A 12,673-nucleotide genomic window follows, 5' to 3' on the forward strand; every position below is an offset into this window, starting at 1 on the left:
TTATAATTTGTTCACATTCAAAAGACCTACGACGCAGACTTTTCGAACAATCCGTTAAAAAACTCATCATACTTGATTCTTTCACACAAATCTTGAAACGACCATTTTCTCTTTATGGCATTATCGTAGTTATCGTCGGTGAGCGGTGAAAACAACTGGTCCGATAATTCATCGGATATTTCAATAACTCTACAAATCTTGTCTAAGCGGGGCAGATCCTCCAGTGAGTAAGTCAAATCTGTAATATTTATGACTTGTGAAGTTTTCTCGCGTATTCTAAAGGAACTGCCGGAGTCCGACACGCTGTCACTGTCCAATTTGTCGTAAATATCTTGTGTTCCGCATGAGTTATTCTTTTTACTGGCAGTAGCGAAACTGGAAACGATGCCACTCAAAGATTTCAAGGAATCATTTTCTATTGTACTGCTAGAACATCTTGGAGAGCTCTTGAAGTTTTCATTCGCGATGTCATCTTGCGATGTCATTGCAGAGCTCTTGAAGTTTTCATTCGGCATGTCATTTCGCGATGTCATTGGACAGGTCTTGAAGTTTTCATTCGCTATGTCATCTGCCTTCTTAACACGATTGATGTTTCTAGTTTCTTGAATATTATATACAGTTTCGGTTTCTTTCAGTTCAATACATTGTTCATTAACACTTTCTTTAGAGTCAGAATCTGTTTTTGTGTCAATATTGAAGTTAGATGTTTTCCCGACAATTTCAATTTTGCCTTTATTTTCAAATGTTTTATTTTTTATTTCGTTTTGATCGTCGCACTTGATACTTTTTTCATTACAATTTTCTAAAAAATAATTAGTTGTTTTGGATTTAACCTGTGTGGAGTGCGCGGTCTCATTCAAAATGTTTAGTGTTTTTTCTAGTTTCTCACTCACTATAGTTGCCACCGTACTCGTATCGTCTTCGTCATGAGCATTGATAGAATATTCAGATTCCAGATTCTTACTAATACAAAATGTATTAGTATTTATTAAGGGAAAATTTACATTATTATTTTCCCCTGGTAATCTGGGAATGTTTGGTTCATCAATGTATTCAATGAAGTCCTAGAATTAACAGTTTTGATGGGCGAATTAGGCTTGGGCACTTTAAGTAGAGAGTTTTTGATGTTGAGTGAACCGGCTTCACGTGTAGACAAAGAAGGCAGGCTTGCTTTGTCTTCATACTCGTGATTGCGTGCATCAGTCTTTTGATCCCCTGCAGTACTGGTGTTTAGAGTACACATTTTCACCTCTCTAATCTTTTCAAGAGTATCTGAAATTTTTGCTATAATATTTTTTCTCATTGTGTCTCGGTTTTTAGATTCTTCTTCACTTAATTTTGTGCATTTCTTTGAAGACTGTAGTTTTCTACTACACGATTTATTTAACATATCTTCAGCCATGATTAACATTTCAGAAACCTCTTTTTCAACTTTTTTAAAACAATTTTCTGCTTTGTGCTCATTATCTTCCTTTGTATATTTTCTCGGTACAGTCTTTTCATTGCATTTACATTTCGTAAGTCGTTCGATATAGGATTTAATGGATTCCTTGTTTCGTCGAATAGATGAATAAGCAAGTTCCTGTATAGCATTCTGTGCAGTAGTGGCTCTTATTTCCAGGTTTTGTAAACTGGGTTTAAAGGTGGGGCGGTTGTGTTGTAGTCCAGGAAAACAGAATGAAACATATGGTCTTCCTACATCTCCTTGGCTCTTTTCTATATTGTGAAGGTTTCCAGATAAAGGCCTCTTGTACATGAGCCTAGTGGGTGTAAAGATATGCGTTTGGAACTGTCTTTCTAAGAATAGCACGGTGTCTATAACTCTACATGAGTAAGAGTACTCATTCTCGTACCAACATATAAGTTTGAAAAAGTTAGGTTTCATTTGCAAGCTCGAATCAATGTCTAAAATGCAGGAATGCTTGTCTCCCATAAAGTCAGAGGATACGGACTTTTCGTTGGACACTTGTATGATGTTTCGTAATGAGCAGTTATTTAAATCTTCTATAGTTTTGGATATTTCTGCTATAGTGGTGTTCTTATTCAACCTGTCAAGCGTACACAACGGACATTACAACGTGTACATTTTTACTTAATAACAGTTATAATAGTAAAAGTAAAGTGCCACATCTTCTAAATTTATGTAATTTAGAGAAAGTTTTAAATGTTACCTGTTAATCAATAAGAAAGCTAAAGCCAAGAATGTTGTAAAGTTGTTTGCCGTAGGTAGGGTAGGGATGTCATGTTGGTCGCTCCTGTGAGGTCACTGACCTGCGAGTTATATCGAGCACGGATCCGTTAACGACTGGGACACGAAAAGCCAGGCTGGCAAGCTTGTCCTTGCAATTGGGCATAATCTTGCCGAGAGCACGACACGCTATGGTGTTTTGTTTTTGTTGAGCGCTCCTGTAAGGTCACTGACCTGAGAGTCATGTCCAGCACGGATCCGTTAACGACTGGCACACGAAAAGCCAGCCCAGCGAGTTTGTCCTTGCAGTTAGGAATGATCTTGCCGAGAGCGCGACAGGCGCCCGTGGCAGCGGGTATGATGTTTTGGACGATGCTGCGGTGGTCGCGCCAGTGCTAAAAATATAAGCCCGTACCGTTACGTATACTATACAATGTGTTACAATCAGTTATTAAATAAATAAGTTTTTTGCAAAAAAATCATTTTTGGCACAATCTTTTATCGCCGACTGTACCTTTCTTTCAACAATCATCTACTGCTCTCCGAGACGTTTTTAAAACCCCCTTACTCGATGGGGATACGACATTTCACAACAGAGTTCCTATAACCACCTTTCTGCTCCATCATCGGATCAGCTCATTGTCACGTGATTTACATATGTGTGCAAAATTTCAGCTCAATCGGAAACCGGAGTGGGTCAAATTTAGCTTCCACGTTTTGACCCAAACTAATATACTTGATTCGGTCAAGATGTATTCGAATGTATGGGAAATTAAAAAAAAAAAAATCCAGCAAAATTTTAATGTAGTATGGTACCTTAGGGTAAGGTGCTTTGCGCACACTAGCGTCCCCTACCGTCCCCCTGACGCAACACCCCCTTTTAGCACGAAATAGGTCCCGTTTTACGGTTTTTCTTCATTTTTCAGAAAAGTATCAGAGTAAGGGAAAAAGTGTCTATGAAAGAATTAATTCTTATTAAATTTTAGACAAAAACGGTTATATGCATTTTTTTTGTAGCACTTACCATAATCGTGCATTAGCTTGTTGAAGTTCGATATAACTCAGTACTTAAGGAAATAGTCATATGTGTATTAGTGGTTTAATTTCAGAATTTTGACAAAGTTTATCAAGCTACTAGTTTTTGCCCTTCTGAAGTACCTTTTTACTAAGTTTCAAGCCTGTAGCTTGAAATAAAACTTATTCCCCATACAAACTTCAGCCAGCCTCATTTTAACTCTCTTAAAGGATAAAAATCCAAAAACGCTGAAATTAGTTTCTTTCCATTGTAATTTTACCTTTATAGTCTTTACACGAAGTTTCAAGCTCATATTCTCAAAATAAAGGTAGATCCTCATACGAATCTTTTACACCCATTTCACCCCCTTAGGGGATGAATTTTGAAAATTCCTTCCTTAGCGGGTTCGTAGAACTTATAAGTAACCTACGTGTCAAATTTGGATTCTTTAGCATCAGCGGTTTCTCGTACCTTGATTTAAGTCAGTCAGTCACTCAGGACTTTGCCTTTTATGTATGTAGTGTAGATAACATGAAAATAGTGCATGATATCAAAAAATATTATATGACCTTTCTTCTTGGGAATTTCATGAGCATTATTTCTTTCATTGACAACTTTTTTGTTAAATGTACACTTTCCCCAAAAATTTAAAAAAACTAAATTTTGGGACATATTTTAGGGTAAAAAGGGGGGGGGTTGCGTCAGGTGGGGGGAGGGGACGCTAGTGTGCGCAAAGCACCTTACGCTAAGGTATCAAACCGCATTTATTTTTATTTGGATTTAATTTTTTTTTTTTTCAAAAAACACAGTTTGACCGAATCATACTAACAAGGCAAGTAGAATAAAAGCTAAGTTATCTTTCTGGCATTGTTAGGCCGTTTTCACATTATCCGATCCGATATCGGATGTCGGAAGGATTTCAATGGAAAAAATCCAAGATGGCGCCTGTAATGTATGGGATATCGGTCCGACATCCGATATCGGATCGGATAATGTGAAAACGCACTTAAGCGTTTGTAAATTTTAGTTGCACTGTTAAATGCTGCTGAGAGACATTGCGCAGTGCCCATATATGGTTAATGCAACTGGCTATAAATTGATTCATCATTGGTACTGTCAAGTACCTAGATTGTAGGTACTATACTATACATATATTTACCTTTCCTCGAACACACAGGCCGTCCAGTGGCTTAAGCGACGGCGTCATAGCGTGTATGCTGGTCACAAAACCATCGTCAACTCCAAACGCATCTTCTAGAACTTTGATTATGGGCGCCAGGCAGTATAGGGTGCTCGATGCGCATGATACTACTTTCATATCTACAAATTAGGTAAATAACTGTAACAGACATATTTTGTAAACGCCCGTCATTTAAAAAAATGTTCTATTCATCACACTCGCTCGTAAACGATGTTATTACATGTATATGCCTGCATATTGATACGTAATGAACTATTTTACCGCCCTAGGGCGGTAAAGTGAATACCTGGGTTGGGGCCTTCCACGACTTGTCAAAAATTGCAAGATGGCGGACGAATGTTCCAAATGTCAGCGTAGGTATTTCAATACCTACAAATGTAGTTTAAAATTCGCGAGTGTGACGAAAAACATTGTAGGTATATCACATGTAGCTTCGGTGGAGGGCTTTAATAACTCGAGTTTGTAATCCTTCACTTTCCGCCCTTATAACACACAATGTACTATTTCCGTACAAAATAGACTCCTAGTTTAAATATGTCCTAGAATGGCTCTAGACTGTGTACAATTGGGACTTTTAAATGGGTCCTAAATTACCGTTATAATTTCAAAATTACGGGCGATTTCCCAATACTTGCTTACCACAGTGGCAATGAATAAATATAACAACTGCAAGGGAACGCATAATATGTTCATACCTGGTTGTATGGTGTTTTCATTGACGCCCAGAATGAGCATCGGCGCGTCCGCACTAGGAGCCGTTATTACCACTCTCCTAACTCCAACGCTGGTCAAGTGACCCTAGAAACAAAGTCGTGATTCGCTGTCTCATGTCAAGCGGGGACGAGAGAGAGAGAGAGAGATGAGAATCTACAGTAAGTAATACTTTCTATTCCCATCTGTAATCCCAGGATTCCCAGATGCAGTTCATCCATGAAGCCATTACCTACTGTTATTTTTCTAGGGCAGTATTATTACAACTAGGTAAGCAGTGTAATTTATAGCATCGCGCCAATACATATTCTTGAGCACTTGTGTAGTCTCCTCTATATGATACTATCTTTTCTAGTTTAGCTTATAAAAGCGGCGCCAGTACAACGGACAGACAGACAGACGGACAGAGCGGCACTATAAGGGTTCCTTTTGTACCTTTTTGGTTCGAAACCCTAATAACAACACATATATCTTATCTAAACCATACTAATTATTGATATTATAAATGGGAAAGTTTGTGTGTCTGTTTGTCCGTCTTTCACGGCAAAACGGTGCGACGAATTGACGTGATTTTTAAGGAGATAGTTGAAGGGATGGAGAGTGACATAGGCTACTTTTTGTCTCTTTCTAACGCGAGCGAAGCCGCGGGCAAAAGCTAGTGCTTATATATTCCCCACACCTAAATTCTATCTACTCTGAACGAGTACTTACCGAAGCCTTTCCCACGCTAGTGAACATGCCAGAAGCCTCGACAACATACTGCACACCCGCGTCCTGCCACGGAATGTCTGCGGGCGCTTTGTGGTGGAACACCTTTATAGAATGGCCTGTAACGATCATATAGCTATCAGCATAATAACGCATCATCTTTTCTCAGGTTTACCTAAATGCTTACCTATAGGTATGTGTACCTACTTTAATTTTTGTCGAGTAGGTGGAGTAAGTATTGACACCTTGCGCGATGGAGTGGTGCTGATTATCAAAATATAGGTAAGTACACATAATCTAATAAAACTCCATAAGATTTAACACAGAGGCCTAGAAAAATGAGAGAAGGACCATCGTCCTGCAGCAAAGACCTATAGCAAATACTTATAAGTATTCGTAAGTACATACCCGTTTACCGTTGGTATCTGACTTGCGAGATATAGCAATGATATGTGCGATAAAATTTTTTAGGTCTTTGACTAAGTGTAAGTAGGTATTATATTATTTTGGAACATAGAACTTATTTTCTCATGTTAGAATTAGAAAGTAAACGTGCAAGTTGCCATATGGCAAGCACCCGCAACACTAAAGGAGGGTTTGTAAAGAGCATTATCGGTATTTTGAGATGGGTACGCGCTCTTTTCTTGAAGGTCGTACGTAAGTCATGACTTACGTACACTCATGCATGCATGATACTCATGAGTCTTTACAAAATGACGAAGAAAGATAATTTGAAGTGAGCCAATAAAGATTTACAACAAACCATTGACTTTTATTACATCGCCTTCGTGTAGCACGGTGCCAGGAAATTTCCCGTGCGTGGAATCAAATTTCATTAAATAGCACATATACTCTAGGTCGATAGCGGGGTCATTGATTGCTGAAACCTACAAAAATAATGAAACATGAACCTAAATTATTAAGGAGTTTACAAAAAATGCTGAAACCCTAAAGTAAACCAAAGCCATCTGGTATGCTCTATCTGGGCAGTGTACCTAAATACCTGTCTGTCTAGCTCACGAGAAGAAATAATAACACTATAGGCAATATTATACTTATACACTTTCAGACATTTAATAAGTGGGCAGTGAGCAGTAGTGGTATTACTTATTTGCCACATTCGGTCCCTAGGTCAAGTGCTTAGAACAGAAGAATTTAGTAAGCTAAGCAAGTAAGGGCATGAAATCTAATTCATACAGATGAAGTATATTAATATCGTATACCTACTTCTATATCCTCGTGTTCAGTGCAAGTTCTAAATATAACTCTGCCGATTCGGCCAAAGCTGTTGATCCCTACTTTTATTACCATGCCGAATAGATAAGAAACGAAAATTCATCAAAATAAACTTTGAATTTTTACATTCAAGACTTTAGAGAGACGTCATTTTTAAAAGTACCGCTTTCTCTTTTCATCAGTCGTGCTTATTAAGCACCTAACACATGAACGTAAGGAAACCGTACCGCACCAAGGTCATCTACATAAATTCTATTCTGCATACTTTTCCCTGTAAGTAGGAACGAGAAATAGTTATTCTTTTCTCGCTCCCACTTACAGGTGCGGTGCGGTAAGGTCATGAAGGGATGGGAAAAAACTGTCATTGCAAAAAAAAATAGAAAATGGCCCAACCGTTGGCCCCATGTGTACAGCGGCCATTACATATTAATCGGCCCTTAGCTTAATTGATTTGACTGCTCGTCAGGGATATTTCATAAATCCTGTGCGATTTGTTGCAGGGTCTTGGTTATTGTTATTCATCACATTTTTTTTATCATAGCAACCCAAGGTTTAAAAACATTTTCAAAGATTATATACAACTAGACAGGGCAGACCACGGTGTATTTGTTAGAATGACTAATGGCATTAAGTTTGTCTTTTGTGTTGTTGTAGTCATACTAGTTATGAAAAAAAAGCTGCACTTTTAGATGGAAGCAAGCCGCTTTGCATGGTGATAGTAGACGTCTTAGTAAACGATTTTTTCCGAGGATATCGAAATTTCATCCCTTAGGAAGCCGAGCGTAGCGAGGTGTTTTATGAAAATAAAAAAAATTCTATCTTTTTATTGTATCGTCCAATTTTGACAAAACGTAACTCAAATGAAAGGTATTGCTTTATGTAATTTAAAAAAAATTGAAAAAATATATATTATAAAAAAAGTAAGAAAAAAATTAAAAAAAGTAAATTTACGTCTCGCACTGAATAACTTCAAAGAATGACAGACGAAATGTACCATGTCGATATATGAGTTTTTTTTAATCAAAGACAGATAAATTCATAGTTAGAAGTATGCATTGGTAATAACTGTAAGAAAAATATAATGTTTCTGACTTTCTAGCTAAGGAATTTATAAGCGACCATATAAACAAACTAAGCCAACTTTGACAACTCGTATCTTAAAAACTACTGATCCGAATTCGATTCGGTTTTTAGTTTATAATCATAAATCTATTTGTCTTTAATTTCAAAAATTCATATATCGATAGTATACATCGTGTTTACCGTTTTTTGCAGTTATTCAGTGTGATACAAAAATTTAAGTTTTTTTTTGAAAAATCTTTCATTTTTTTCCCAATTTTTTTCAATATTTTTTTTTAAGTTACAGAAAGCAATACCTTTCAATTGAAATATGTTTTGTCAAAATCGGACGACGTACAAAAAAATTAGATTTTTTTTTCGGTTTTCATAACAGACCTCGCTACGCTCGTCGTCCTAAGGGATGAAATTATGATATCCTCGGAATTTTTTATTTTATTTTGAGTTGTACTGTCACTATGTACTTTTCTGTGTAAGAAAAATATATTATTTCTGACTTTCTGGCAAAGGAATTTCAAAGTGGCCATATAAAGCATATTTTCCCAACTTTGGCAACTTGTATCTTAAAAAATGATAGTCCGATTTCGATGCGGTCTTTAGTTTTCAACTATGAATTTATCTGTCTTTGATTAAAAAAACTCATATATCGACATTGTACATTTTGCCTGTCATTCTTTGAAGTTATTCAGTGCGAGACGTAAATTTACTTTTTTTAATTTTTTTGTTACTTTTTTTATAATATTTTTTGTTTCAATTTTTTTTTAATTACACAAAGCAATACCTTTCATTTACATACAATAAAAAGATACAATAAAAAGATAGAATTTTTTTTATTTTCATAAAACACCTCGCTACGCTCGGTTTCCTAAGGGATGAAATTTCGATATCCTCGGAAAAATTTGTTTACTATGATGTCTACTATCACCATGCAAAGCGGCTTGCTTCCATCCAAAAGTGCAGCTTCTGGTCAAAAATTCTCCATAACAAGTATGACTATTGTTTGTTCATGAATAAATAAATAATAAGACTAAGAGTTGAAATAAATAAAGAGAATAATAATTTATAGAGACTAAAAAAAATCTACCAGTTCTTAACCCTTATAGGGCTACAAAATAACTTTACATTGAAATATTATAGCACCTTTATTATTATAATATAAAAACCTCGTGGGAAAACCGGACTAATTCCAATAAGGCCTAGTTACCCTTCGAGTTGGAAGGTCATTTAGCAGTCGCTTTCGTAAAACTAGTACCTACGCCAAATCTTGGGATTAGTTATCAAAAAGGACCCCAGGCTCTTATGAGCCGTGGCAAAATGCCGGGATAACACAAAAAGGATGATGATATAATATACAACCTCGTAAGACCCATGCCTATTTTCTATTTTCCGATTTTGAATTTGTAACTTTCTTTTATTTCTAAACTCGTAGAAATACACTGGGAGTTATAATACGAAATATTTTCCTTCTCGCACCATCTGTAATGACGTGTCTAGTCTATGACTCATTGATCATCTAGGTCCGCCCCGCCTACCGAATTGCCGCGAGGCGAGGACGTCCTTCGGCTGACATTTCTAAACTCCATCTTGTGAGCGGCGTACGTGTTCAGTGTCACAGCCACTTCATCTAAACTTTATTCCGGTAAGTTAGTGCTTAATGCAATGTAACTTGCTTTTGAATTACACCTCACAGGCATATAATACTAGCCTTTTCAAAATTCACTTGTTATTTTTGTTAAAATTGGGTAATAATATCACGTTTACATCATCATTTACAACAATTCTCTTTGATGAATAATTATGATCCTTTTCAATATGTGCAGCTTACTAAAAACTGAAGACGTTGTTTTTAATCATCTAGAACAGTTTCGGTTGTTATTTAGTATGTTTTGTTAGTTCATTCGCCGTTAGCAAGTTTGACCTCTATGCGACCTTCTTATGCCGGTAGTCATAGATTTGCAGCGGTTTAAACTCTTATGCAAATTTTCTACCCATTTTAAGCAAAATAATTCAAAATGACTCCGTCCAAGGACCAAGGTCACGGTCGGTCATTTCTAAATTAGCCTTAGTGTTTTGTTGTCTGTTTAACCTCTATTATCGCTATTATCTTACTGGAGGTGATGAAACAGTATTGAAGCCCAAGCAACTATATTGTACCTTGTACCAAAAACATACTAATTTGTTTTTATTAGTTTTATCGCTTTCATTTGATAATCGTTAGTATCAATAAAAGTGTTTTAAGTAGGTATGCTTAGAATAAGAACAAAATGTGCATGGTGATTTTAGTTTAGTCTCCTCTCCGGTTTTATGTAGTTCTTGTTTGAGCTTTTGATCATGTAATCTTTTTCTCGTTTTTGACCTTACAGTTATTGACTGACCTTGTGAAAAATATGAAGTACCTAAATTATTTGAGTAGTAAACAGCGCCTAAGTAGTAATCTAAACAGTTGTGTTCCTATATTGCTTGTCCTATAAGACTGAAGATTTAATTTTATCAAAATTTTCCTTTTCAATACATATCATCTTAGTTCCAGTTTAACCAATAACTAAATAGGCCATTCAAAAAACATTACTTGAAACTTATTTATAAATTTGTGCTTATTGGAATGTGGATCATAATTTTATTATTCTTATTGGATTCCAATTACATTATTGCAACTTATTAAAAGTAACTCAGTGACATAAGAAGAAGAAACAAAATTTAAGTTGCTGCTATTGGCTTCAATTTAAAGAATCACTATGTTGTATTCTTAATTAAATTGTACCTACTTCCCTATCAGCTCTGCTCTGAATGTGCAATTTATCACTGGAATTGGTTTCAATTAAAGTGATATTCAAATGATGAGTTATTTATATTTACATTTTTAATGTACAATTTTAGTGATTTATTGTTTGGTCTGATAATGCTTTCCAATACAACTGTCACATTATAAATATAAATAAATAAATAATTAAAAATAGCCTTTATTTACTGAACCTTTTTTTTTACATTTCGATTACAAGCAAACACTGCATGAACAGGCAGGCAGACTTTTAATATAATAATATTAATAATACATGCCTTGAACTTACATAATGTGTGAAATGATTCCATTAGGAAAACTGTCTTCAATAAGCAAGCACAAGTAAAGACTTTAGGATAGATATCTGTAGAATAGAAGGCCAATCATTGCACATCCCAATCATTGTATTATCCATAGAAATAGTTGCTAATTTTTTTGTTATATTTTGCAGCCATGTCGAAAATCGGTATCAACGGATTTGGCCGCATCGGTCGCCTGGTGCTCCGCGCCTCGATTGAGAAGGGCGCGTCCGTGGTCGCCATCAACGACCCCTTCATCGGCCTGGACTACATGGTCTACCTCTTCAAATACGACTCCACTCACGGTCGTTTCAAGGGCACCATTGAGGCTCAGGATGGCAGCCTTGTCGTCAACGGTAACAAAATCGCCGTGTTCTCTGAACGCGACCCCAAGGCCATCCCCTGGGGTAAGGCTGGCGCTGAATACGTCGTAGAATCCACCGGCGTCTTCACCACCACTGCTGCCGCTTCCGCTCACTTGGAGGGTGGTGCCAAGAAGGTCATCATCTCTGCCCCCAGCGCTGACGCACCCATGTTCGTTGTTGGAGTCAACCTTGACGCCTATGACCCCTCTGCTAAGGTCATCTCCAACGCTTCCTGCACCACCAACTGCCTCGCTCCCCTCGCCAAGGTCATCCATGACAACTTCGAGATTGTTGAGGGTTTGATGACCACCGTCCACGCCACCACCGCTACCCAGAAGACCGTCGACGGTCCCTCCGGCAAGCTGTGGCGTGATGGCCGTGGCGCTCAGCAGAACATCATTCCCGCCTCCACTGGTGCCGCTAAGGCTGTCGGCAAAGTCATTCCCACTCTGAATGGAAAGCTAACCGGTATGGCTTTCCGCGTCCCCGTCGCCAACGTGTCTGTTGTTGACTTGACTGTCCGTCTGGGCAAGCCCGCCAGCTACGACGCTATTAAGCAGAAGGTCAAGGAGGCCGCTGAAGGTCCCCTGAAGGGGATCCTTGGCTACACCGAGGACCAGGTTGTGTCCTCTGACTTCATTGGCGACACACACTCTTCCATCTTCGACGCCGCTGCCGGTATCTCCCTCAATGACAACTTTGTCAAACTCATCAGCTGGTACGACAATGAGTATGGCTACTCCAGCCGAGTCATTGATCTCATCAAGTACATCCAGACCAAGGATTAAATTCGTAGCTTTAGAGATATATGTTACATGTCGAGATTATCGGCGCTTATAATTTAAGTTTTAAATGAATGCAGTGATAATAATCTATCTAAATTATTTTGCTACTTTGACAGTAGCTCTGAATGTGTAATCTGTTGTTCGGTTTTTGCATAAAACACGAAATATTTATGTATGTAATATCAAAATACACGGAATTAAAATGTTGATATAGAAATGTATTAAAGTTTTCCTTCATTTCCAAATCATTCTCCCAATACAATCTTTGTTAATGTGTGTAGTGGTGTTATCTTAAGGTGCGTTTAAACG

At 37.3% G+C, this 12,673-nt stretch overlaps 3 protein-coding genes across 6 annotated transcripts; 1 reads left to right on the forward strand and 2 right to left on the reverse strand.

The window, feature by feature from the left end:
• Positions 1-26: 26 nt before the first annotated feature.
• Positions 27-533, reverse strand: LOC125230910. The gene has a single exon (XM_048136190.1). The coding sequence runs from the start codon at positions 531-533 to the stop codon at positions 27-29; it is 507 nt and encodes a 168-aa protein (XP_047992147.1).
• Positions 534-978: 445 nt separating this feature from the next.
• On the reverse strand, positions 979-7,207 carry LOC125230896 (glyceraldehyde-3-phosphate dehydrogenase 1-like). 4 transcript variants are annotated; one of them, XM_048136164.1, is made up of 7 exons: positions 7,051-7,207; positions 6,587-6,710; positions 5,827-5,942; positions 5,100-5,202; positions 4,363-4,523; positions 2,423-2,583; positions 979-2,048 (listed from the first exon to the last, which is right to left on the reverse strand). In XM_048136164.1, the coding sequence occupies exons 1-7, from the start codon at positions 7,132-7,134 to the stop codon at positions 1,001-1,003; spliced, it is 1,797 nt and encodes a 598-aa protein (XP_047992121.1). In that variant the 5' UTR covers positions 7,135-7,207; the 3' UTR covers positions 979-1,000. The 4 variants fall into 4 exon arrangements, with proteins under 4 accessions (XP_047992121.1, XP_047992122.1, XP_047992123.1 ...); XM_048136167.1 differs by having other exon boundaries at positions 2,014-2,048; positions 2,272-2,583; XM_048136166.1 differs by having other exon boundaries at positions 1,912-2,583.
• Positions 7,208-9,624: 2,417 nt separating this feature from the next.
• LOC125230905 (glyceraldehyde-3-phosphate dehydrogenase 2-like) lies at positions 9,625-12,585 on the forward strand. Its single transcript, XM_048136186.1, has 2 exons — positions 9,625-9,775; positions 11,367-12,585. Exon 2 carries the CDS (start codon positions 11,369-11,371, stop codon positions 12,365-12,367), a length of 999 nt encoding a protein of 332 aa, XP_047992143.1. The 5' UTR covers positions 9,625-9,775; positions 11,367-11,368; the 3' UTR covers positions 12,368-12,585.
• The last annotated feature ends 88 nt before the right edge of the window (positions 12,586-12,673 follow it).

Source organism: Leguminivora glycinivorella, chromosome 11, assembly GCF_023078275.1.
Source record: "Leguminivora glycinivorella isolate SPB_JAAS2020 chromosome 11, LegGlyc_1.1, whole genome shotgun sequence".
Classification (NCBI taxonomy): Eukaryota; Metazoa; Arthropoda; class Insecta; order Lepidoptera; family Tortricidae; genus Leguminivora; species Leguminivora glycinivorella.

What these genes read in the sequence shown, in the direction of transcription:
- LOC125230905 (XM_048136186.1), top strand. Translation starts at nt 11,369, where the DNA reads ATGTCGAAAATCGGTATCAACGGATTTGGCCGCATCGGTCGCCTGGTG.
- LOC125230910 (XM_048136190.1), bottom strand. Translation starts at nt 533, where the DNA reads ATGACATCGCGAAATGACATGCCGAATGAAAACTTCAAGAGCTCTGCA.
- LOC125230896 (XM_048136164.1), bottom strand. Translation starts at nt 7,134, where the DNA reads ATGGTAATAAAAGTAGGGATCAACAGCTTTGGCCGAATCGGCAGAGTT. An exon ending in CGATGTAATAAAAGTCAATG is followed by an intron (nt 5,943 to 6,586) that starts GTTTGTTGTAAA and finishes TGATCGTTACAG; the next exon opens with GCCATTCTATAAAGGTGTTC. An exon ending in TGAAAACACCATACAACCAG is followed by an intron (nt 4,524 to 5,099) that starts GTATGAACATAT and finishes CCTAATTTGTAG; the next exon opens with ATATGAAAGTAGTATCATGC.